A 25,798-nucleotide genomic window follows, 5' to 3' on the forward strand; every position below is an offset into this window, starting at 1 on the left:
TAAAGCTGGTTACCTTTGGAGAGAGGTATTAGGAGCAGGAGGGAAGGGAGCAAGTTTTAATCTCATGCCTTTCTGTACCATCTGGTTTTTTTTTTTTTGCCATGTGCATATATTATCTTTCTTTTTTTCCTTTTAAAAGAATACTTGATTAGTAGGTTATTTTGAGATATTCCTATGTAGATTTGAATACTAGTAGTGCTATCTTTCAAAATACTGCAGATAAGCGCCAAGCTTTGCAAACCAGAACTTCCTCTTGGATTTCCATTAAACTCTAGATTTGTCCCCTGATGCTTTAATCATAATGATTTCCTGTTAAGTATAAATTGCCATTTTGTAATGGCAGTTTGGCTATATAACACATTTGTGCTGGAATGATTAGACATTGCTACTCAAAGACCAATATTCTTATACTCCAAAGGGCATTTGATAATTCATAAATATAAATATAAATGAGATTACACATTCTATTTCAACTCTAAAAAAAACATAAAATTGCAATAAGACTTTACATGTACAATGAAAAGTAAAGTATCCACTGAATTTAGTAAAACAGCATCACATTGGAAAAAATACAGTCATTAAAATTAGATCTTACATTTTTCTGGGGACAGAGAAACAGAAGAAAATGAGATTAAAAGCAAAACGAACAAACAAACAAACGAAACAAAACAAAAAAAAAACCACTACCAAAAACAGGGTGAGACAATCATTTATTTATTGGACAGGGCAAGGTCATTTAAAGAGAGGAAACATATCCAAAAGAATGTGTTTAGCTTGGTGTTACAGGCATCGATGCTCACAACAAACAACACTACTCAATACATCATGGAAACAGGCCACATACAACCAGGGGGATGCTGTCATGCCACTCAAAAATAAGCCACAATGCTTAGAAAACAATCATTAGGGAGTTACAGAGCATCACAGTCTCTAATTCACAAATCTGCATTTTCTGCAGCTGGCCCACTAGGCCATAGCATTTGGCTGGTTCCCTGGTCATTAAGTCTTCCTATATTCTAGAGAGCCTTCAACAGTACACACTTCTGAATGTCACTGAAATCATAGTCAACTGCAGGCTTAACTAGCTCGCATGACTACATTTTTGGCTACCTTAGTACTGCCTCATAGTAGTATAAATAGAATTCTGAACTTAATCCATTTAGCGCTGTTACGAAGCACCCAAATCACCCAAATCCTATGGTACTTACTTTTAAAAGACAGCATAAATTCACTGGAGGAAATTAAAGAAAAAATTTGGGAAGCTCACCTGACCAGAGGTGTACAAGCTCCTAGCAAAATGAGACACAACTGAAGACTGCTATGTCAATTATTTGCCACGTTATTTGGCATCATATTTAGCAGGACTTTCCTGACTGGGCTATCCATATCAATGTCCATTCTAGAGACCAGACAAAAATATTATAAGTAGTAACATATCATGAATGCTTGGTTCTGAGAAAAAACTATTCAGCATAAGACGGACTGAGAAACCTGTTAGGTATGTGACCCTCCCTCCTTACATCTACTGATTTTTACAAACCACTTCCTTTTACAGCAATCACAGTTCTCAAGAGGAGAAGTTCTCACTCCACATAGAACAAAACCATATTTGGGAAGCCAGTCATGAAAGCCCAGATACTGCAGGAATCCATTCATATTAAATGACCAGAATAGACACATGTACAGAGACAGAAAGTAGATTAGTGGCTGGGAGGCACTGGGGGAAAAAGACAGGTAACCACTAAAGGGCACAGGGTTTCTTTCTGGGCTGATGGCAATGTTCTCAAATTCACTGTGATCATGGTTGCACAACTTCATGAATATATTACACCACTGAATCGTACCCTTTAAATGGGTGAATGGTAAGGTATGTGAATTATACCTCAGTAAAGTTATTATTAAAACCTATTAGGAAAGGAAGACAGGCCCCCAAAGAGAAGAAAATAAGACGCTCTTGCGAATCAAGTCATACCTGAGGAAACGGTACACAGGCCTGACGTAAGGAGCTTGTTTCTCATACACTGTTCTGATTTAAATACAACCACTTTAACCCCTGACTTCACATTTTAAACTCATTTCTAAATTATTTTAGGTTTTCAACAGATTTCTAACTTTGTTCTCCTTAGAGAGCAGAGTCAGTGTTCCACAGACAGATTGGGTTGGCAAAACAAAATTAAACAATGGATAAAAACCCAATGACAAAATAATCTTGTACTGCAGGCTGCGTTACCAGGCAGAAGAGAAGAGCTGAGGTTCATTACTAATGGAAAAAAATGCCTTCAAGGATAAGGACATCTCATGACTCTTGCCTAAAGCACATTTCCTTTTCAAATCTGCATACAGTTATTCCCTTTATACCTATACAATTCAACAAAAGCAATGTTTCCATACCTGTATGATTCAACAAAAGCAATGTTTTCTACGAAGAAATGTAGAAATGTTAAGCTTCCTGCAGATCAAAGAGCTAGCCAAATTCCCCTAAAACTTAAATTACTGTATCTAAAAAAATTCTTCTCTGTACCCTCATCCTCACCTTCAGCAACATACAATGAAGATGGAAAACAAATCAGAAGCTATGAAACAATTTCTTCAATGACCTTAATTTTTTTTAAAGACATGAGTTCCAAATATTTAGAACATATTTGGCCCAATTCCATTGAAGTCTACCTTTAATGAGGTTTCCTTTAGTTTTACTAATTCACTAGTTTAGTATGCAATAAAATAACAGAGATTTTGAATAAGTTAAACTGGCTAATGACGAGTAATCAGTTTTCCTCAGTGATTACTATTCTTCTACACAGGCAGGATAATTAATTCATGGATGGTCTTTTTGGTCTATCTTCAACTATTCTTACACTACATAATCAATTCGGGACATTTTTTACCAATAAATGAAGAGAACACAAGTAGCTTTACAGCAAGCTGAGTTTGTTAAATATATTTGTTATGACAAAGGATTTCTGACACAAAAATTGCTTGCTGCACACAGAACCCCAGAGAAGTGATGAAACAAGACTGATGTTAGGAGGTATATGGGAGCGGGGTAGGGTGAGAAGTAATGGATAAATTAAAAACTGGCAAGTATCTGCTGAAGCAGAGCCACTTTTTAGGGGGCATAAGAAAAACTGATAAGTCACCATTTTGGTCTCTTTAGAGAAGTCCATTTGTTGTTAAGAACTTAAGACCATTTTACTAGCATTCATGCTGCAAAATGCAGTAGTCACACTATCTCCAAAAGGATCCTAAAAACTGTAGTGCAAAAGAAAAGAAATCTAAGAAAATAAATAATTACAAAACCATCATTTTTCAAAGAAATGTGTTCAAAACAGTGACTTTTACAAAACATGTGAATTTGTTTTAGATGAAAAAAGAATTCTCTATGAAAGATCAAAGACTCATTTCACAGATAACTTATATTGCATTCATGATTTGATTAACAGTGTATAAACAAGGGTCATAGACTTTTTTAATTAGGTCTGAAAGATCAATATAAATACTGATGGGGGGGGAGTGTTTTGTACCCCAAACTCCAATATTCCAGCTCTGTGTCCTGTCCTATTCTGTTATTATAATTTGTAAAAATCTTAACGACGCAGTGATTCAAGTTTTCGTAACTTCAATGATGTGTTAGAGGACAATGCATCTTGATTTGAAGAATTTGTTGTATCCGAAGGCCGGAACAGTACTCGACCGCGATGATTAAATACATAAAATGATGGGTGATTCCTTAATGTGTCAAATGTCCTTAAAAGAAAAAAAGCATTAATTTTAGATAAACCTTTATAAAAGCCTATTTGAAAATAAGCAGGCTTCTAATAAATTATGAATTTGCTATGGCTTATAGTTTTAATTAAGTTTAAATCCATAAAATCAGACTATAATTGGTAAACATACTGTATCTCACTTTCTTCCTGTACAAGGAAAATAAGAAACCCGGAAATGCAACATAAAACCCTCAAATTTTTTAATTCAGGCATTCCTTCCAAGATGCCTATGAAAACACAAATAATTGCTCAACTTTAATCACCTCTATAAATCTAACACTAGCCCATGCCAAATAGTCCTTAAAAAAAAAACAGTACATAGATTATAACTTTGATTATTCTCACCTGGCCCTCACTATTCAAGCCATCTGATCACTGTACAGATCTGTCTTCCAAGAATCAAGTACAACGAAAAATTCCTTTTGGCCCTTCTGTACCTGCTGTTGTCCAAACTCGTATATTTTGCTACCACCTACTAAATTCATGTATTTTGCTACCACCTACTTAATGCCATTCTGTTTTACTCCTTTCTTTCTAGGCCCCTTGCATGTGATTCTTGGTAGACTCTTTGTAAGAACTGTAGTGGGTAGTGATAGTGGAGTATCCTTTCATTTTTCCAGTGAGATATATGCAGTCTTAAAAAAGTTCACAAACACCTAAGTGTATGGCTTTTGGTATTGGTTTGTTTTTAAATATTAACTTCCTGGAAGGAAAGAGAACTTTTCTTTTGATAAAAACTCAAATCTCAACGTCAGCCCACCTGAAAATCCAAGCATACCCCAACATAAAATGGGAAGCCTGAGATGTGACTATTTAAAATGTAAATTAAAAAGTAAAAGTAAAAAGGGGATGAATTTCCTCTAACACATAAATGTTTATTGTGAATTCTTCTAAGGAAATACTGTGTTAAAATTTCTAGGATCAAGAAGGTGGGTAAAGTCCAGAGATGGAATTGAATAAAGCTAAAGGATGATTTTATGCAAGTCAGAAATACGGAAAAGAAAAGCAAGCAAAGTTCATGAAAATACCTTAGAAGTAGTATAGGAGAAAAAAAGAAAGCAGAATAACAAATATACTTTAGTCCAAGGATAGAAAAGGGCCTAAGAGCAGAGTTTATGTCACAGACTAGGTTCAAGTGAGAGAGGAAACAAAAAACCTCTTAATCTTCCAAAGATTAAGCTGGGACAAGAGGATAAGAAGAGGAAAAGGGAAGGGAGGGAAGGGAGGGAAGGGAGGGAAGGGAGGGAAGGGAGGGGAGGGAGGGGAGGGAGGGAGGAAGGAGAGGGGGAAGCAAGGCAGGTGGGGAAGAAAGAAGGAAAAAATTCCTGAGGGAATATCTTCCTATATATCTATTTCCATCCACCTATCTATCCAACCAGCCAACAAGTAATTTTAAGCAACCATAACATAACATCTTATTCTAATGTCAATAACCTGTCATTCAACTTCCATTTTTCCTGTCACATCAAACACTGCCTCAATTTTTTTACCTCATTACTCATACAAACTGCATAATCGAAATGTAAAAACAAAACCAACTTCTATGTACCATAAAAAACATAGATTTTAAATTATGTAAATGAAGCAAAACCCCCATGAAATTAAATGCCTATGAAAAGGAAAAGACTTACTTATTTTTTAGTTCTGAAGTGGCATCCATGTCTTTAAACTCCCCTGCAATATGAACTATACCATAACAGGTAACTGCAAAGGCCAGAAGTGTCTGAAGAACTATCTGTGAGTATAAAGATTGAAATTACTAAACAACATACAAATATTATTATAAAAATTTACAATTTTCTCTCCATCTCTTTCTAGCCTCTTAACAGGTATTTCTTCTAGATCCTATCAAGAAGTCTCACTTTAACTGATTTGGACTCAGACAAAACAGTATCTTCTATAAGTTCTGTGAATTGGCTGCAAAAATACTTCTGGGTTTTGCGCAAACAGCAAAAACAGGTACCAAGCCATTCAGAACTCAGTTATCAACTATTACCAGCTTCTAAGAGTAACTATGAATGTTTTAATGTATTACTGTTAAATATCACAGAGTATAAAAAGAACACCCCTTAGCCACCACCTACAGCAACTATGAATGTTTTAATGTATTATTGTTAAATATCACAGAGTATAAAAAGAATACCCCTTAGCCACCACCTAGCTTAAGAAATAGAACATTACCAGTACCTTTCAAGGCCCAGGTATCCCTCTCCAATTATATCCTTCACCCTCCCTCCCAGTTAACTATTGTCCCCAGTTGTGTATTAATCAGTTCCTTGCTTTTATTTATAATTTTACCAGCTCTGTATGTACCTCTAAAACATACACTGCTTACTTTTTCCCATTTGAGCTTTTTTTTTGGTGAGATTCCTCCCTGTTGAAGTACATAGTTGTAGTCCATTCATTTTCATTGTATTTCATTACACGAAAATCCCACAATTTATACATTCTACTGTTGATGGCTATGTGGGCCGTTTCCTGTCTGTGACTTTTACAACATCAGGATGGATATCTTTGTGTATGTCTCCTGGCACACGGGAGTGCAACCACTGGTGTAGAGTATACACAAATTCAACTTTATTAGGTAATACGAAACTGCTTTCCAAAGAGGTTCTGCAAGCAAAAACTTGCAATGTTTGATATTAACCAACATGGGATTACAGGCATATTTTATTTTCTTGATTGTGATTTTCTGTATTTTTCAAACTTTCCCATTTGTAAACAGAAGAAAGTTATTTTTAAATAGATATAAATGAGTGTGTATATGTGTGTGTGCGTGTGTGTGTGCGCGCATCTACCACAAAACAAAGGTGACGGGAGAATGAGTTAATAGCCACATCTACCGTGTCTTTAATTATGACAATTAAAGTCAAAATTAGCCACAAGCTACTACTCTTTGTAAACTAAAATGTAATGTCATCTGTTATACTGGTTTACATCCCCACCACCAGGGTACCAAGACCCATTTCATACAATGCAATCATAGGCATCATTAACAAGGATGTGGTAAATCTATGAGTTGTCATGAAAATATGTCAAGATAAATTGTTAAGTAATAAAAAGCTAGTTATGAAAGTATACATATATACACATAACTTTTTTAAAAGAAACACTCTGTGTTTTGATTACGTAAAACTATACATACACAAAGATAATGTTGTTTATGCATAGAAGAAAACTAAACTACTGATATACTCCAAACTGTTGGGAGTAGAGGTAGAATTGTGAGCAATGGGGTCAATTTTTCTTTTAATTGTATGGGGTCAGTTTTACTTTTGACATTTACTGGTTGATTCTATTACAAAGAACTTACTACGTTAGTTCTTTAAAATCCAATAAAGATTAAAAAAAAGGAGGGGTGGGAAATTCCCCGGCAGTCCAGTGGCTAGGACTCCATGCTTCCACTGCAGGGGGTACGGGTTCAATCCCTGGTCGGGGAACTAAGATCCCGCAAGCCACACGGCACAGGCAAAAAAACAAAACAAAAATCCAATAAAGATAAAAAACTGTGAGTGAAGTTCACATATTATTTCAGCTTTAAAAAAAAAGCACTTCCTTATTTTTCTTTAGTTTTACCACCTATGTATCTGTCCCTAAACAATGTTTTGTTAGTTTTACTTGTTTTTAAACTTTACATATAAAAGGAATTTTCTAAAAAAAAAAAAAGTCAAATAATCAACTTAAGTCCATCTCAGACTACAGACAGAGCAACTTCTAGAAAGACTATTATAAACTAAGTTCTAGGGAATTCCCTGGCTGTCCAGTGGTTAGGACTCCACACTTTCACTGCAGGGGGCCCAGGTTCGACCCCTGGTCAGGGAGCTAAGATCCTGCAAACTAAGATCCTGCAAGCTGCGCGGCTTGGCCAAAAAAATAAACTAAGTTCTAGAAACCAAACAGAAATCTTTTGTTTACAAATCTTTGGCTTTTACAATGAGTGACAAAAAGTAGATAACAGATATGCTATTTCATGTCTGGAAAATTAAGAGAATAAAAAACCAAAAAATTTTAAAAATATATTTTAAGCTATGTGGCTGATTTTTAAAATATATATACATATATATTTTTTATTGAAGTATAGTTGATTTACAATATTGTGTTAGTTTCAGGTATACGGCAAAGTGATTCGGTTATATATATTTTAATGGAATATAAATGACCAACTTACATCTATTGGCAGTGATTCATCTTCTTTTTCTGTTAATCGCATATAAGAACGATCTATAAACCAGAAGCATACCATTAAAGAAATTGTAGCCCATTTTTCTTAAAATGCAAGCAAATCTATATACCAAAGAAGCAACTGACATGTGCTACAAAAAGTAATGCTAATCCTGGATTCCTCAAAAACCTCTATCTTCTAAGGCAGTCAGTCTGATCTTGAACTATTTTATTCCCATCATGACCTGCTCTGTCACCTTATAAAACAGGAGAAGAGTGAAAGGTGAGCAAATATGAGGAAGAAATACCTAAACATAATTTTTCTTCCATTACTACAGGAAAACTAGAATTCTCTGAAATTCTTTCACTAACTGGTCAAAGAAATCACAATTATTTAAAAATTAAGTCTACAGAAAATCTCAACTCTGAAATAGCACCACCATCACATAATATGGACAAAGTAATATTGTTATGGAAATGTTTTTCCTGAGACAGTATGCTGGGGGGGTGTTGGAATAGGAGAAATTCCTGGACATCAATTGCTGCTTCTATGATTTAATTGTAATTCTGCTACTGCCTTAGCCTCAGGAGGCAGCAAGGTATGAAGGAAAAGGATCAGGATTTGGAAGCTGAAAAGCCTAGATCATAATACCAGCTCTTCAATTGATCGTAATCTCATTCAATGTAAGACACCCTCGTGGATTGTAACATGTATCTCAATTTCAGAGTGTTAAAATGTAGGAGTGGGAGGTGGAATGTGCCTGAGAATCAAAAAAATACAGTATCTATCTTTTCACTGCCTAAATTTCTGCAACTGTAAATTGGGAATAATATGAGGATCAAATGAGACACAGGGTAGGAGCTCTGCCATAACAAAGTTCGTCACGGCAAAGACCAGCATGCCACAGCACCCCAGGGTGCTACCTGCTGCCACAACCTGACAGGACACAATTAGCCTCAAAGGTAAATATTGGTCTCTTTCCAACATGAGGACTATAAAGAGGTCCCACTGCAGTGACAAATGCCACAAGGCATCCTCACCTCACATAAAAACACAAAATCCTAATTCTAGAGGAATCTTGCACAATCCCTACCTAATAACATGCTTAAAACCTCAAATTATTGTGAGTGAGCATGCATTGACTCTTAAAAGAGAATGTGTTTAGAGACATTTCTTAAGTTTTATCTCACAGGTTTCATCATAAGGACAGGTGTAAAAGAAAAATCAAACCAATACCCAAATAGGTTTTGGCTAACTTCCTACTGCCTGTTCAATTCCCAGCTACCTTTCTTCTTTGCATGAAGCCTAATCTGACTCTAACTCTAGCTTTAGCAGGGCATTTCCTCATCTGTAAAACGAAGGGGTTGGACTTCAGTCATCTATCTCCTTGCTCTACGACAGTAAGATTTTACAGCTGAAGTCTATTGTAGAAAATGACGCAGTACCACTGTATCCTAATCTCCTCTAGGGCAGCTATTCTAAAATGAATGTACATACAAATCACCTGGGGATCTTATTAAAAAGCAGATTCGGATTCCATAGATCTGGGGTGGGGGGCTCTGAATTTCTGCATTTCTGACCAGCTCCCAGATGATTTCCAAGATGCTGGTCTAAAGACCACACTTGATCAGCCAGACTCTAGGTACCTTTCTTAACCCCTTCCCCCCACTCCCTGAAAAATGACTACTCCCATCTCCATGTATTTTACATACTTTTAGCATAGCATCTATATCACTTTATGGTGATTGTTGCTTGATCCACTTGTTTCTCCACTTGACTTTGAACTCCCTCAGGACATCACTGCACCTTCTAGCACCTAAGCACAGCGCAATTTCAACCAATTACTCAAGACTGAATTTTACCAAGCAGTGTAGCACACAGGCTCTAGAATCAAACTGCTTGTCTTTGAAGACCAGCCCCACCATTTATCTCTGTAATTTTGCACAAGTTTCCTAGCAGTATGTCTCAATTTCTTCATCTTTCAAAGACGATAATAACAATAGTATCTACCTCCCAGGGTTTTTGGTAGTATTGAATTACATAATACACGTAAAATGCTTAGTTCAGTGCCTGGCACATGGTAAGCACTTAATAAATGTTAGCTATTATTATTGTTGTCATTCAAGATTGGAGTTTTGGAGAAACTGTCACAGAAAGAGGAGCCTGAGGAAACATGACAACTAAATGTAATATGATACTCTGGATTGATTCCTGGAATAGAAAGAAGACACTAATGGGAAAACTGGTGAAATCCAAATAAAAGCTAGACTTTACTTAATAGTAGTATACCAATGTCAGTTTCCTAGTTGTGACATTATAACATAGTAATGTAAGGTGTTACCAATGGGGGAAACTGAGGGGTATACAGTAACTCTCTGTACTATCTTCGCAACCTTTCTGTAAATTTAAAATTTCAAAATAAATTAAAAAAAAAATAAAGCTGAATTTCTGCCAGACAAATGTTGTCATAATACCTGTATGTAAAAAGTAATTTTAATAATTGGATCATTTTAATTATATATAATAGAACAAAAGATTTTATCTTGAAAACAATTGGAGCTTTGAGGAATTCACATTTCATTTTCTACTTTATTCCTGAAGATGGAAAGTAATGTAGCAAATAAAGGAATAAAGTTCAACTCTGAATTTCTTTCCTTCATTCAACAAATTTATTGAGTACCTAGTTGGGAACATTGTGCTGGGCACTGACATTACAGCAATGAACAAAATATATATTGTCCCTGCCCTTATGGGCTCTATAGGTTAGGAAAGAGCTCAGCAAACTTTTCCTGTAAAGGGCCAGAGAATAAATATTTTAGCCTTTGCAGGCCTTACTATCTCCACTGTAACTACTCAACTTTGCCCTTAGAAAGCAGCCAGACAATACCTACATGAATGGGCGTAGCTGTATGCCAATAAAACTTCACTGATGGACATTGAAACTTGGATTTTATATAACTGTCATGGATCATAAAATTATATTCTTTTGCTTTTTTCCCCCAACAAATTAAAAATCTAAAAACATTCTTAGCTCACGGCAAAAACAGGAGGGAGGCTGCATTTGGCCCACATGCCAGAGTTTGCTAACTCCTGGTCTCAGAGAGAAGGTAGACCTCAAAACAGATCAGCTGTCTCACTGCACTGCATCCTCTGCTGGACTCCAAGTTTCCTCTTGACAATACAATTGTATATGTGTGATAAAGCACTTTTTTTTTTTCATTTAAACTTCCCAATCACTCTGTGACATAGAAAGTGCAAGAATTAAAATCCACCTCAATGAAGCCTCAGAGAAGGGACATGATATGCCCAAGGTCACAGATTTACCGGTAAAGCAAGTTTTTAAGAACCAGCCACCCAGTCCGGTGCTCTTTGCCCCGCATCACAGTGCCTCCCTGAGGCAAATGGTCACTTAACTTGTCAGTCCGCCTGGACAGCCCAGGAGTGCCCAAGACGTTGTCCACCTAGTTGTCATGGGACCATGAGCATTCGAGGTCCTCGATCTGACACTTTGCCAGCCCCACGCTGGATCTGACATCACTTGTCCTGGATTCCCGGATAGATTCTCTCTCTGCCCACCCTGCAGCCCACCGGTCCCATACTGAGCCCTCTCCCCAACACCCCCTTCCAACCCTGCTGCAACCCCAGGTGCCCCACTCTTCTCAAACTCAGACTCCAAGCCTTCCACCGGGGAGCCCCGCACTGCTTCTCACAGTCACCCCAAACTCTAAGGTCTCAAATGACCGTTCCCGGGACACGCGGTCCTACACTCCCTCAAGGGTGCGCCCACACGCCGCCCCCGGAGTCCCGCACGGAAGAGGTCGCCGTCCCTCAGGCACTTACGCTGCGCAGCGGAAAAGGCCGCGTGGGCTAGGGCAAAGAGGCCGATGCCCACCAGCCCCTTCCACAGCGACGGCGCCATGACTCCGGAGGAGTAGCAGCCCAACAAAAGAAGCGAAGGGCGGCGGAGCTGCTCCTTCCTCTACCGGCGGGTGTCCGCGCAGCGCAGAGAGATGACGTCAGTGAACCCCTGGGCGCGAAGCGCCTGAGAGGTGGGAGAACCAAAGAGCCGTGAGAAAGCGGAAACGGGGATGCCGGGAAGAAGGGGAAGCGACACGGAAAAAGTCCGCGAGTACCGAGGGGCCGGGCCTGCGCCGCGCTGCGGCTTTGCGAGGGGCGGAGCTGAGCGGACGGCGTAAAAGAAGAGGCGCAAACGGATCAATGGGGAAGCGGAGTGGCAGGGCGCCAGCAAATGAGCGCGGGCCGCGGGGCAGGGGGCGGGACCTGTGGAGAGTTCCGGGCGGGGCAGAGGGACATGGGGCACTGCAGGCGGTGGTTAAAGGCGGTCAGTGCTGGCTCCCTACCGCTGGGCTGGGGATTTTTGCTTGTTTGTTTTGCTTTTCCCTCAAGCTGTGCCCTTTGTTTTCTGTCGACCTTTCCTGTACTTCAGCCTACTGGGAACCGCGGAAGGAGGCAAGGGTGTGAAAGCGAGGGGGCGGGTGGGGTGTAGAGGAAAACCACCCGGCATTTGGAGCCGCAAACACGTCGCACGCGGGGGACACTCAGTAAAAGTTAGTTCCCTTCTCCTTACCTTCAAAAGGTCTATGAGAAAGATTCGCGCCCAAAAGGGTGTAGCGCGGCGGGAGTGTTTCGTCACGAAGAGAACCAGTTTACATTAGGGAGAAATGAAAGGAGAGGAATAAAGTGATGCTAACAACACAGGCCCATCCATCTTCTGTCTCTCTGATCAGAATAAAATATACTCTCCTTTCTCGATTTTTTTCTTTGTCTTCATCCCCTACACTATAGACATTTTACGTTGACCTCTTTCCACTCTATTCTCCTCTGGCTAGCTCACCTATTCATTCCCACTGCTTTAAGCCATCGTCAATATTAGTGATTCCAAGTCGACATCTCTATCTCAAATGTCTTTCCTGCGCTCCAGACCTGCATTTCCAACTCCCTGCTGATCATTTATTTCTATCCTGTGGCCCTTAACACTTAATATGGCCAAAACAGAATTCACCTCTTTTTCCAAACTCCACCAACTCCTCCAGTGCCTCCTGACTGGTTGGCACAATGTTGTAAACTGCATATCACAAGGTAAATGCAAAGTGTGACCACCATCCTTTGCCCTTAACCCTGTCAGAATTCTATGTTTTAGCTGCATCAATTTGCTCACTCTTACTGGCTACTAGACGCCTATCCTGTCCACCCTTTTAAATTTGCATTCTTTCCATTCCTGATCCCCCTCACCTCTATTTTTATATCACCTTCTAACATACTCTATAATTTACCTATTTATTATGTTTGTTGTGTTATTATTGTTTACCAACTCTCTTCCTCCAGCAATGTAAGTTCCAAGAGGACAGAGGTTTCTGCCTATACTTAGAACGTTGCCTGTCACATGGTAGGCATTCAATGTTTGCTGAATGAATGAATGAATGAATTATGAGAAAGAAGTGGAGAGGGATGTATCCTCCTTTGAAAGAATCTCTATAGAGAGTCCGTCCATTATTTTTGAATTGGATTCAAAAATCCCTGTGGACTTGTACACACCCTTAGATTTTGGTAACACTTTGATTGATGATAAGCATTTTCTGACATACTTGAGCTTCCTCAAAGCTGAAAAAATTGAGCAAATAAAGAAGGCATCCAAGAGTCATCAGATTTCCTCAACTTTACCTATATAGTTTTTGTCCTGGATCCCATTTTCCAAACCTTTAATTATAGTCATTATTTTTCTCTGGGCCCTCTCCAATTTCTTCACGTCTAAGCCAAGAGTTGACACGGTACTTGATCAATGTCAAGTACAGTATATTGTATTCCTTACAAATGTAGCCCTATTTATAGACCTCACAATCAGGAAGAACCAGGAAATAATCTCTCTGCACTTAACAGGAAAGTGCTTCCTTCTCCACCGCTGGGAGGTGGCAAGGTTGAAAACATAGGTGATCCAAAAAAAATCTTAAAACTTTGTTTTGGCTTTGATAATGGTCAAATTGAAATTAGTCTTTTCAGGTACCCTATTAAATTACTTCTGTTAATATTAATTTATCTGAAGCAGAAAATGATTAGGAGGTTTCTTAAAGGAGCTGAGATCTGGTGACTTTCTTTTAAAAAGATGAGGTTATAGAAAAAAGAGAGAGCCAGTAAGGAGTCTGGTATTTGTATAAACCACCAATACATTATCCTAGTCTTCAGGGAAGTGACCTCTGTCCAGGCCTTGAATTTTGTTTTCTCCATTACACTCTTAAAATGCATTCCCCACTCTTTTGAATCTGTTACCCACATACTGAGTGCAAGCTACCTAGTTTTACATTTTCTAGAAATAAATGGTTAACTCATATTCATGAGGTAGGATTTTGTCTCATCTATAGATTCCACCCTGAAAGGAAGCCAAAATATTCATAGTCACAATTACTAAGGAATTTACTAAGTCACAGTTACTAAGTACCTTGGGTCCACTCATGCAGTGTTCTCTACGTTAGAGTTAATCCCAAAGGTGCAAGTTACAGCTAATGGCAGCAGTGTTTTCACGAGCTCTTAGAACAAAAGTCAAACCTCATGAGAAAGAGCATTTAAATTCCTGGGTGACCCAAGAAGTGCCTTTAGTTTTCCCAAAGAAACAGCCGTCGTCCACATGCACAGTGGATAAATGATGTGGATGTTATTAAAGGTGGGGATAACCATCTCTAAAGCGTTTCCTATGGAGATGGAGATGTTGTTTATGAAGGCTCATCGCTGTTTCCCCAGGATAGTTGGTTGAATAGAGAAAGCACTGCAATCCCAGAATTGTCTTCAAGTTAATTAACTTTGTTACATGCCACCCAACTGGAGGAGTAACTTCATACACCACATCCATGTACCCACTTCCCACGCAGATTCTCCCTACCTAGCACACTCTGTCCTTTCCTACTTAGTTCAAAAACCCACCTTCCCTAGAAATACATTCCTGACTATTATAAGTATCTATAGGAGCCATATATCTATTGTAGATGCTAAACCTTTCTTCAAGCTATTTATTACAACCCCCCGGATCACAAATTCTAGAGGTTTACTACTATATAAACTAGTGTTTTATATATATATATATATATATATTTTATTCTTTACAAAAGTAATGTCTGCTCAGTCTAAGAAATTCAAACAACAAAGCAATGTGTCTTCCTCTTAAAACATTAAGTGGTGTGTTGGTATTTTGAGTTTTGAATCTTAGTAAAAAGACTGGTTACTTGATTCATATCTTTAAGATTATTTTGCTGGAAGGTTTATACTACTGTGGTTAAGAGCATATGCTCAAGAATCAGTTTGGGTTTATTTTTTATTTTATTTTTTATTTTTTTCCTCCAGTTTTATTGAGATATAACTGACATACAGCACTGTATAAGTTTAAGGTGTATAGCGTAATGATTTGACTTCCATACATCATGAAATGATGACCACAATGAGTTTAGTGAACATCTATCATCTCATATAGATGCAAAATTAAAGAAATAGAAAAAAATTTTTTTTCTTATGATGAGAACTCTTAGGATACTCTCAACAGCTTTCATATATAACACACAGCAGTGTTAATTATATTTATCATGTTGTACATTACATCCCTAATACGTATTTATCTTTTATAACTGAAAGTTTGTACCTTTTGACTGCCTTCATCCAATTCCCCCTCCCCCTAGCCCCCATCTCTGGTAACCACAAATCTGATCTCTTTTTCTATGACCTTGTTTGTTTGTTTTTGAAGTATAAATGACCTACAACACTATGCTAGTTCCTGTTATACAACATAGTGATTTGGCATTTCTATAAATTTCAAAATGATCACCATGATAAGTCTAGTTATGATGTCACCATTCAAAGATTTTACATAGTTATTGACTAGATTCCCCACACTGTACATTTCATATACATGACTCATTTATTTTTGCAACTGGAAGTTTGTACCTCTTAATCTATATATGTGATGATTTTAGGCTTCTGATCTCTTAAGTTCAAACACATTTTAACAACCCTGCATTTTTACTCCCCTCCCCCCATATTTACTGTTTTGATATCATATTTTACATCTTTTGGTTTTCTGTATCCCTTAACTAATTATTGCAAATATAGCTAATTTTATAACTTTTGTCTTTCAACCTTCCTACTAGCTTTATACATGGTTGATTTACTACTTTAATGTGTTTTTGCCTTTACCAATGAGATTTTTCCTTTCATAATTTTCATGTTTCTAGTTGTGGCCTTTTCTTTTCGACCTCAAGAAGTTCCTTTAGCATTTGTTGTAAAGCTGGTTTAGTGGTGCTGAACACTTTTTTTTTTTTTAGAGGTTTGAGAGACGACAATTATTTATTTATTTATTTATTTATTTTTGGCTGCCTTGGGTCTTCGTTGCTGCACGCGGGCTTTCTCTAGTTGCAGCGAGCGGGGGCTACTCTTCGTTGTAGTGCACTGGCTTCTCATTGCGATGGCTTCTCTTGTTGCGGAGCACGGGCTCTAGGCGCGAGGGCTTCAGTAGTTGTGGCACGCAGGCTCAGTAGTTGTGGCTCTAGAGCGCAGGCTCAGTAGTTATGGCGCATGGGCTTAGTTGCTGCGCGGCATGTGGGATCTTCCCAGACCAGGGATTGAACCCGTGTCCCCTGCATTGGCAGGCGGATTCTTAACCACTGCACCACCAGGGAAGTCCGGTGCTGAACTTTTTTGCTTTTGTTTGTGTGTAAAACTTTTGATCTCTCCATCAAATCTGAATGAAAGCCTTGCTGGGTAGAGTATTCTTGGTTGTAGGTTCTTCCCTTTCATCATCACTTTAAATATATCATGCCACTCCCTTCTGACCTGTAGAGTTTCTGCTGAAAAGTGAGATGATAACCTTATGGGAGTTCCTTTGTACGTAACGTTGCTTTTCCCTTGTTGCTTCTAATATTCTCCCTTTATGTACAATTTTTGCCATTTTAATTACAGTATATCTTGGTGTGGTCCTCTTTGGGTTCCTTTTTGGGATTCTCTGTGCTTTCTGGACTTGGGTGTCTGTTTCCTTTCCCAGGTCAGGGGAGTTATCAGCTATTATATCTTCAAATATGTTCTCAGTCCCTTTCGCTCTCTCTTCTCCTTCTGGGACCCCTTTAATGTGAATGTTAGTGTGCTTGATGTTGTTCCAGAGGTCTCTTAAGCTGTTCTCATTGCTTTTTTTAAAGATTTTTTCTTTTTTTTGGCTGCGTTGGGTCTTAGTTGCGGCACGAGGGATCTTCGTTGAGGCATGCAGGATCTTTCGTTGAGGTGCGCGGACTCTTTGTTGCGGCGCACGGGCTTCTCTCTAGTTGTGGTGCGCAGGCTCCAGGGCGCGTGGGCTCTGTAGTTGTGGCGCACAGGTTCCAGAGTGCGTGGGCTCTGTAGTTTGCGGCACGTGGGCTCTCTAGTTGAGGAACGCAAGCTCAGTAGTTGTGGCGCGGGGGTTAGTTGCCCCGCAGCATGTGAGATCTTAGTTCCCTGACCAGAGATCGAACCCGCGACCCCTGCATTGTAAGGCAGATTCTTTACCACTGGACCACCAGGGAAGTCCCTGTCCTCATTGCTTTTTATTCTTTTTTATTTTATATATTGAGCTTCAGTGATTTCCACTATTCTGTCTTCCAGCTCGCTGATCCGTTCCTCAGTATCATCTAATTTACTGTTGATTCCTTCTAGTGTATTTTTAATGTCAATTATTGTATTCTTCATCTCTGTTTAGGTCTTTATATTTTCTAACTCTGTTAAAAACTTCTAACTTCTCACTCTGTTCATCCAATCTTCTCGCAAATTCTTTGAATATATTTACAATCATTACCTTGAACTCTTTATTGGGTAGATGGCCTATCTCCACTTCACTTAGTTCTTCTGAGGTTTTATCTTGTTCCTTTGTTTGGAACATGTTTCTTTGTCACCTCATTTTACCTAATTTGCTGTATTTATTTTTATGTATCTGGTAGGTTGGTTACATTTCCTGACCTTGCATAAGTGGCTATTTGTAGGAGATATCCTATGCATCCCAGCAGCACACCCCCCTCTGGTCACCAGAGCTATATGCTCTAGGGGTGCCCCCTATGTGAGATGTGTGGGTCCTTCTATTGTGGTGGGTAGTCTGGTAGGCACGGCTGGCCCCCAGTCTGATTGGTTGCCAGGTCCTGACTTGTGCAGAGGCTGTAGGCTACTGGTGGGTGTGGTCAGGTCACAAGGTTGCTGGCTTGAGAGCCCCAGTGGGTCCCAGGGCTAGTGCTGGCCCACTGGTGGGCAGAACCAGGTTCTGGGGTGGGTGGGTGGAGGGCCGAGGTTCCCGGATCTGCTGTTGGCCTGCTGGTGGGTGGGGCTGGTTCCTGACAAGGTTGGCTGTGGTGTCTGAGGTGTCCCAAAGCTGGCACTGGCCCGCTGATGAGTTGGGCCAAAACCCGGGGTGGCTAGCTGAGCAGTCCAAGGCGTCTCACAGCTTGTGTTGGCCTGCTGGTGGGAAGGGCTAGGGCCCAGGGGATCCCGGGGCTAGTGCCAGCTTGCTGGTTGGGCAGAGCCAATTCCTCGGATATCTGGCTGCAGGGCCTTGGAAATCCCAAAGCTGGTGTCAGCCCACGGGTGGGTGGGACCAGATCCCAGGCCACTGGCTAAGGGGCCCAGAGTGTCCTGGAGCTGGTGTTGGCCTGCTGGTGTACAGGGCCAGGTCCTGAGGACTGTCAGCCCACTGGTGGGTGGGGCCAGGGCCCTGGGGATCCCAGGATTGGTGCCCACCCACTGGTGGGTGGAGGTGATCCCAGGGCTAGTGCCAGCCCACTGGTGGGTGGGGCCAGGTCCCAGGGTCTCTGGCTGCAGGGCCCTGGGCATCCCAGGGGTGGTGCCAGTGCACTGGTGTGCGAGGCCAGCTCCTGGGCCCTCTGGTGAACAGGGCTGGGTCCCAGGGCAGCTGTGGGCTCAGGGGTTCTTAAGGCAGCAGGCCTGCTGGTGAGTGGGTCTATATCTCCTCTCAGCCAGTTGCTTGGCCTGAGGTGTCCCGGTACTGGTGCCAACAAGCTGGTGAGCAGGGGCAGGGCCAGGTCCCTGCACTAATAAGCTAGAGGGAGAATTCCAAAATGGCACTTGATAGCACCAGTGTCCACGTGGTAGAACGAGCTCCCAAAAATGGCTGTCGCCAGTGTCTATGTCCCGAGGGTGAGCTGCAGTTGCCTCCCCCCTCTCCGGGAGACTCTCCAAAATCAGCACGTGGGTCTGACCCAGGCTCATTTCACATTACTGCTTCTGCCCTGGGTGCCGGAGTGTGTGAGATTTTGTGTGTGCTGTTTAAGAGTGGAGTCTCTGTTTCCCATAGCCCTCTGGCTCTTCCAAAAGTAAGCCTGCTGGCCTTCGAAGCCAAACATTCTGAGACCTTCTCTTCCTGATGCAGGACCCCCGGGCTGGGGAGCCTGATGTGGGGCTCAGACCCATTGCTCCTTGGGGAGAACCTCTGCAATTGTAATTATCATCCTATTTGTGGGTCACCCACCCAGGAGTACGGGTCTTGAGTATACTGCGTCTCTGTTCCTCCTACCTGTCTCATGGGGGTTCCTTCTTTATATCTTTAGATGTAGAAAATCTTTTCTGCTAGTCTTCTGGTCTTTCTCATCAATAGTTGCTCCACAAATGATTGTAATTTTAGTGTGCCCATGGGAGGAGGTGAGCTCAGGGTCTTCCTACTCTGCCATCTTGGCCACTCCCCCTAGAATCAGATTGGGTTGAAATCCTGGCTTCTCCTTTACTACCTTTGGCAGATTGGACAAGTTACTTAACTTCACTGTGCCTCAGTTTCCTCATCTGTAAAGTGGGAATAATAATAGTACTTACCTGATAAGATTGTTGTCAGAATCGAGTGAGATGATGCCTACAAGTTGTTTACAATAATCTCACACACAGGGAGCACTCAGTAAATGTTAGCCATTGTTATTGTTATTGATGCTCCTGTTGACTCTTCTAGCTATTTTTCCAGACTGAACAGGTTCTTTATCCCTTTAGTCTTTCCTAAAACATCAGTTGCTCCACCCCTTTGATTATTTTAATTGCTATTCTCTGGACTGTTTCCAGATCCACTAATATTTCTCATGGGGTTTCATTAGTACATCTGCACAAAGTATCCTAGGTTACTTGTCTGAGGTTAATACGAGTATTCATTTCAAATAGCCTTGACACTGAAAATGACACCAAAAATCTTATTTGCTTTTTTTTAGCACATTGGGCTGGTATGTTCAGGAAATAAACTGAAAACTCCAGCATAATTATGTTGAGTTCTAACTGATATGTGTGACCTTCTATTCTTTCTTCTACTCTTTGAATATAGGCTTTCCCTATACTACTGTCCTAGTACTGGCTCTCTTTCTACTCCCTCTTCTTTGGAGAACACATGACTCCCACGCTCTAATATTGTGCACATAGCTCCAATTTCTATCACTGGTCCTGACTTCACTCCTGAACTCCAGACCCCAGCTTCTAACCACCCATTTCGATACCTCCACTTGGATGTCCCCCCAGTCCCTTAAATCCAACCTGTCCAGAGCTGAGCTCTACCTTCTGACTCCCATTTTAATGCTATTAGTAGTCTTATGCTTTTCAGTTGTCCAGGTTCAAAACCTTGGAGTCATCTTTCAATCCTTCTTCCTCAAACGCTCCCCATCCACCCACCAAATCAGCTGCTAAAACAGGTTATCCTACCAACCTCCACGTTGGCTTTCTCACCCAGCCTCCCGTTTCCATTCCTACTGCATCCCAAAAATTAAGGCCTCACTGCTTTTCAGCAAGACTACCTTTCCAACCTCTTAACTGGCCTCCCCCATCGCCCATCACTCTGCATTTCATTTATCCCCCTTTCTGTTGCCAAATTAATACTGGAGAGGTTTTGAGCAGGGAAATGAATGAGTTAAAATTTTTTGTGGCATTAAGACCTTCCACAATATGGCCTCAACTTAGCTTTTTCAGCCTTTCCCCCAACATATGAATTAATTAATTCAATGTTTATCACGCATCTCCAAAGAACCAAGGACTGCAGCAAACGCTGGCCTAAACTTATGTACATTTTTCAATTATTAAGTCCTTCCTGAGCACTTACTATGTACCCAGTACTGTAAAGTCCTCTTTCTTTTATCCTTGAACTGAATCTAGGTACCTAGGGGAATTTAATGTCATCTGCAAACATGGAGATTTCCTTGGTACTCAGTGAAATTGAAGGGACATTCACTGATGCTCAGATATGTTGTATTGAGTACCTGTTTTGGTTAGGCCTTCGGCTACAGGCTGTCAGTAAAGAAATAAGTAACACCTGGTTCCTGCCCTCAAGATACTCATGACCTGTGGCATCAGAAACATTTCAATCAAACATAATATTTCAGGAGGGCTAAGAGAGAGATTTGCCTGGGGAGGGGGTGGGGCTCTGGAAGCCCATAAAAGGAGCCCCTAACTCAGCCTGAGGGCATCCTGGAAAGCTTGGTGACCTTTAAACTGAGTTTTGTCAGATGAGAAGCTAGTTAGGTGAGGAATGCGTTGAAGGACTCTTCAAGCAGAGGGAGAACATGGCAAGGCACATAGATACATGAGAGCACATGAAGCTTTCAGGAAACTACAAGGAGTTCAGAAAGGCTGAAGCACAATATATTTGGGGGAGAAAGACAGGATATATGGTGAAGAAACAGTCTGGAGTCAGGATGTGTGGAGCTCCGTGTGCCAAGCTAAGGAGCCAGAACTGAAGGCCATGGGGTCAGTGGAGGGTTTGGAGCAGGGCTGTGATATATATAATCAGACTTGTGCTTCAGAAAGATCCCTCTGGTAAAAGTGTAGAGTAATGATTGGCAGAGGCCGAGGCAAAGGTCAGCAAACCTTTCCCGTAAAGGACCAGGCAGGAAATACTGGAGGCTTTGCAGGCTATACAGTCTCTCTCTCTCTTTTTTTTTTCCCTCATATTTTCTTCTTTTTTTTAACATCTTTATTGGAGTATAATTGCTTTACAATGGTGTGTTAGTTTTTGCTTTATAGTGAATCAGCTATACATGTACATATACATATATCCCCATATCTCCTCTCTCTTGCGTCTCCCTCCCACCCTCCCTATCCCACCCCTCTAGGTGGTCACAAAGCACTGAGCTGATCTCCCTGTGCTATGTGGCTGCTTCCCACTAGCTATCTATTTTACATTTGGTAGTGTATATATGTCCATGCCACTCTCTCACTTCGTCCCAGCTTACCCTTCCGCCTCCCTGTGTCCTCAAGTCCATTCTCTACGTCTGCATCTTTATTCCTGTCCTGCCCCTGGCTTCTTCAGAACCATTTTTTTTTAGATTCCATATATATGTGTTAGCATATGGTATTTGTTTTTCTCTTTCTGACTTACTTCACTCTGTATGACAGACTCTAGGTCCAAACACCTCACTATAAATAACTCAATTTCCTGTCTTTTTATGGTTGAGTAATATTCCATTGTATATATATGTGCCACATCTTCTTTATCCATTCATCTGTCGATGGACACTTAGGTTGCTTCCATGTCCTGGCTATTGTAAATAGAGCTGCAATGAACATTGTGGTACATGACTCTTTTTGAATTATGGTTTTCTCAGGGTATATGCCCAGTAGTGGGATTGCTGGGTCGTATGATAGTTCTATTTTTAGTTTTTTAAGGAACCTCCATACTGTTCTCCATAGTGGCTGTATCAATTTACATTCCCACCAACAGTGCAAGAGGGTTCCCTTTTCTCCACACGCTCTCCAGCATTTACTGTTTGTAGATTTTTGGATGATGGCCATTCTGGCTGGTGTGAGGTGATACCCCATTGTAGTTTTGATTTGCATTTCTCTAATGATTAGTGATGTTGAGCATCCTTCCATGTGTTTGTTCGCAATCTGTATATCTTCTTTGGAGAAATGTCTATTTAGGTCTTCTGCCCATTTTTGGACTGGGTTGTATGTTTTTTTGATATTGAGCTGCATGAGCTGCTTGTAAATTTTGGAGATTAATATGCAGTCTCTTTTGCAACCACTCACTCTGCCTTGTAGTCCCAAAGCTACCACAGACAATCAGTAAACAAATGGGCATAGCTGTGTCCAGTAAACTTTTACTGGTGGACACTGCGATATGAATTGCACGGGATTTTCACGTGTCAGAAAACAGTCTTTCGATTTTACTTTTCAACCACTAAAAAAATGTCAAAAGCATGCCATACCAAAACAGGCGGCGGTGTAGACGACTCTTTTGAGAAGCTCGGTCTGAACGGGAGGAGAGAAATGGGAGGAGAGACATCGTGCGGTAGAAGAGGGGCGTGTGGACTGGAGGGGCGCGGGCGGGGTGCTGTTTCTTAAAAGAGACCTGAAAGCGGTTTTACAGAACAGGAAGGGGGGTGGAGAAGGAGCCGCTGAAGATGGTGGAGGGAGATGACTGTTGGAGTAGGTCCTAGAAGAGGCAGGAAGGAGGTGGCGGGATGCGGAGTGTAGACTGGGGCTTAACGTTTCAGAAGGGAGGAGGGAACAGCTCTGGCACTGCGGCTGGAGGGGAGGAGGAACGCGTGGGCACTGATGGTATATTGAAGGGAGACTGCAGGCTGAGGACGGTGAGGACTGTTTTCCTGAGGATCTTGATTTTCCCAGTGAAAAAGGAGGCAAGTCTCGAATTCCGTGTGACTTACCTGTACGAGCATCGAAGGCGGGGCTGAGGTGGGCAGGCGCGGGGCGGTGGGGGGGGCGGGGAGAGGAAGCTGTGAACCAGATGCCCAAGTGCTCGGTGAAAGTGCGAGAGAGACCAGGAAGTCGTTAGAAGACCGGGAAAGGAGAGGGTGTTAGCGCTTCGAGGCAGGGTGGGGCCGTAAGGCGCTTGGAACCACAATCAATGGGGAGTGAGCGGAGTGCCAGCTCCTTCAGGCCACCTGATACAGGGCGTGAGCGTGTGTGTGTGTGTGTGTGTGTGTGTGTGTGTGTGTGTGTGTAGGACAGTGGAGTGCTGAGGAAATAAGCAGCCTCCACTTGAAACAGCGGCAGAGCTTGTGATGTCCTGAGCAAGATTCAGGTACCGGGAAAAGGAGGAGATGGAGAGGGCATCGGTGCAGCACCTGAGAGGGCTGGGTAGTTTGTTCCTAGCGGAGGGTACTCCAGAAAGCACATGACAAGGATTGGCAGGGGGGAGCAGTAGTGAGAGGAGAAACTGGAGGGTGAGGGGCACACAGGGCACTGCTGGGTTGAGAAAGAAGTATATTCTGAGAGGAGCCAAGGGCTCATGGGGTTGGCCTGCCTGATAAAATTATCGGCCTCTCAAGATTCCTCCTGGAACTCTGCTCTAACCAGGTTGCTGGGGAAAGGGTGAGAGTGGGGATACTAAATTGCTGGGGCCAGTAAACAGAGGTAGAGTCTGGAGCTTGGAGACGTTTGTTAACTCCTGCCAGGCAAGCAATTTGTGACTTTCGTCTTGTTTTGTTTTCTTCTTGAGCTCCGAACACTAGGAGAATGAAAAATGGTTTTGTGCCTGGGCAAAACAGTCTTGGGTTGGGTGGTTAGGCCTGAAGAAGCAGGGATACTCCTTCGCTAGGTCTTCTGGGGTGACAGAGATAGGTCTGGGGAGGGGGGGCAGTGGGGAGACTGGGAAGGATCCTCACTTGGGTTTCTTGTCTCTACACAGCCCAGCCCTGTTCACACAGGGCAGTGAGGTTAGGCTGGAGGCAGGGTGTAGGGGACCGGCAGCCATGAGGTTGGGAAGGGACAGGCAGACCCAGGTACTAAGAGGAGAGACTGGGCTCAGTCACTGGCACAGCTCCTGACCCGACAAGGATAGAACTCGGAGTTAAGCACCATTCCAGCACTTTTTTTTTTTTTTTTTTTTTTTTTAGCTCACCATTCTCACAGAACTTAATGAGCTGGTTAATGGGAGTGAATCCACACTGGGACAGCTGGGAGTTGCCTGCATGTTGTTTGCCTTAGCAAAGAGGTTACATGGCCGTAACGTGGCCAAAACGTTTGAGAATCATGACTTCTAGGCAGAATGATAGGAATTGGATTGATAGCTAGTATCATCAGTGGTCTGAAAGAATTGAGAAAGACTATGTGTCGGTAGGGGTGAAATGAGCTCATTTAAAAACATTTTTAGTTTTGGAGATTGGTAGGAGCCTCACCAGGATATGCTCAGTATCCAACAGGTAGAGGCCTGAAGGGAGGGTGGCAGGTCAGGACTTGGGATTTGGAGTTCATTCCTGCAGAGGTAGAAATGAAACATTCTAGAGAAAGTCTAGAGGGAACAAAAAGCCCACAAAGACTAATGAGTGATCTGAGGAGAATGGAGAAAATAGAAATCCGCTGTTCTCAAAGAGGTGAGAACTGTGAAAATTCTGGTGTGCAAGGTTGAGCGGCTGAGAACAGGGAAAATACTCTTTGAGGAAGAGAGATGAGATATGGTGTCAAAGGTGGCTTCTGAGCTGGGGAAATCTGCTTTAAGATAGCAGGGAAAAGGAGCAAGAGGAGAAGGAGAAACTGATCACACCACAAAAGATTTCTTCCTGGGGAGGGAGCGGAGTGTTTGGAGAACAGGTAAATTTGAGCACAAACCGATTGAATCTTTGTGAGATTGAGGAGTTTATCTGCAAGAGATGACTCACATCAGGTAATTTACGTGTAAAGAAAACCGAGCATACAGACACACACATAATCCTTGCCTTTGAGTCAATTATTTGTGAACTACTACAGTGCTGTTGGTTTTTTTCCCTATGAGGACAGAAGAAGGAGAATCCGATTTAAATTACAGATGGAGATTTAGGCCCTTCCCAAGAGGACAACTTCTTATCCTGTTAAGAGACACTGGGGGACAATATTGAGATGGGTTATGAAAGATCGATTCCCCTGAGAGCTCTAAGAATAGGATCGAACT

The 25,798-nt window shown here is 41.6% G+C and overlaps 1 protein-coding gene across 1 annotated transcript; it reads right to left on the reverse strand.

Annotated features, from left to right (window-relative positions):
* Window positions 1-511: 511 nt before the first annotated feature.
* MMGT1 (membrane magnesium transporter 1) lies at window positions 512-11,999 on the reverse strand. The gene is made up of 4 exons (XM_061178435.1): window positions 11,767-11,999; window positions 7,933-7,985; window positions 5,396-5,499; window positions 512-3,744 (listed from the first exon to the last, which is right to left on the reverse strand). The coding sequence occupies exons 1-4, from the start codon at window positions 11,843-11,845 to the stop codon at window positions 3,585-3,587; spliced, it is 396 nt and encodes a 131-aa protein (XP_061034418.1). The 5' UTR covers window positions 11,846-11,999; the 3' UTR covers window positions 512-3,584.
* Window positions 12,000-25,798: the final 13,799 nt, after the last annotated feature.

The sequence above is a fragment of the Eubalaena glacialis genome, chromosome X, assembly GCF_028564815.1.
Source record: "Eubalaena glacialis isolate mEubGla1 chromosome X, mEubGla1.1.hap2.+ XY, whole genome shotgun sequence".
NCBI classification, from domain to species: domain Eukaryota; kingdom Metazoa; phylum Chordata; class Mammalia; order Artiodactyla; family Balaenidae; genus Eubalaena; species Eubalaena glacialis.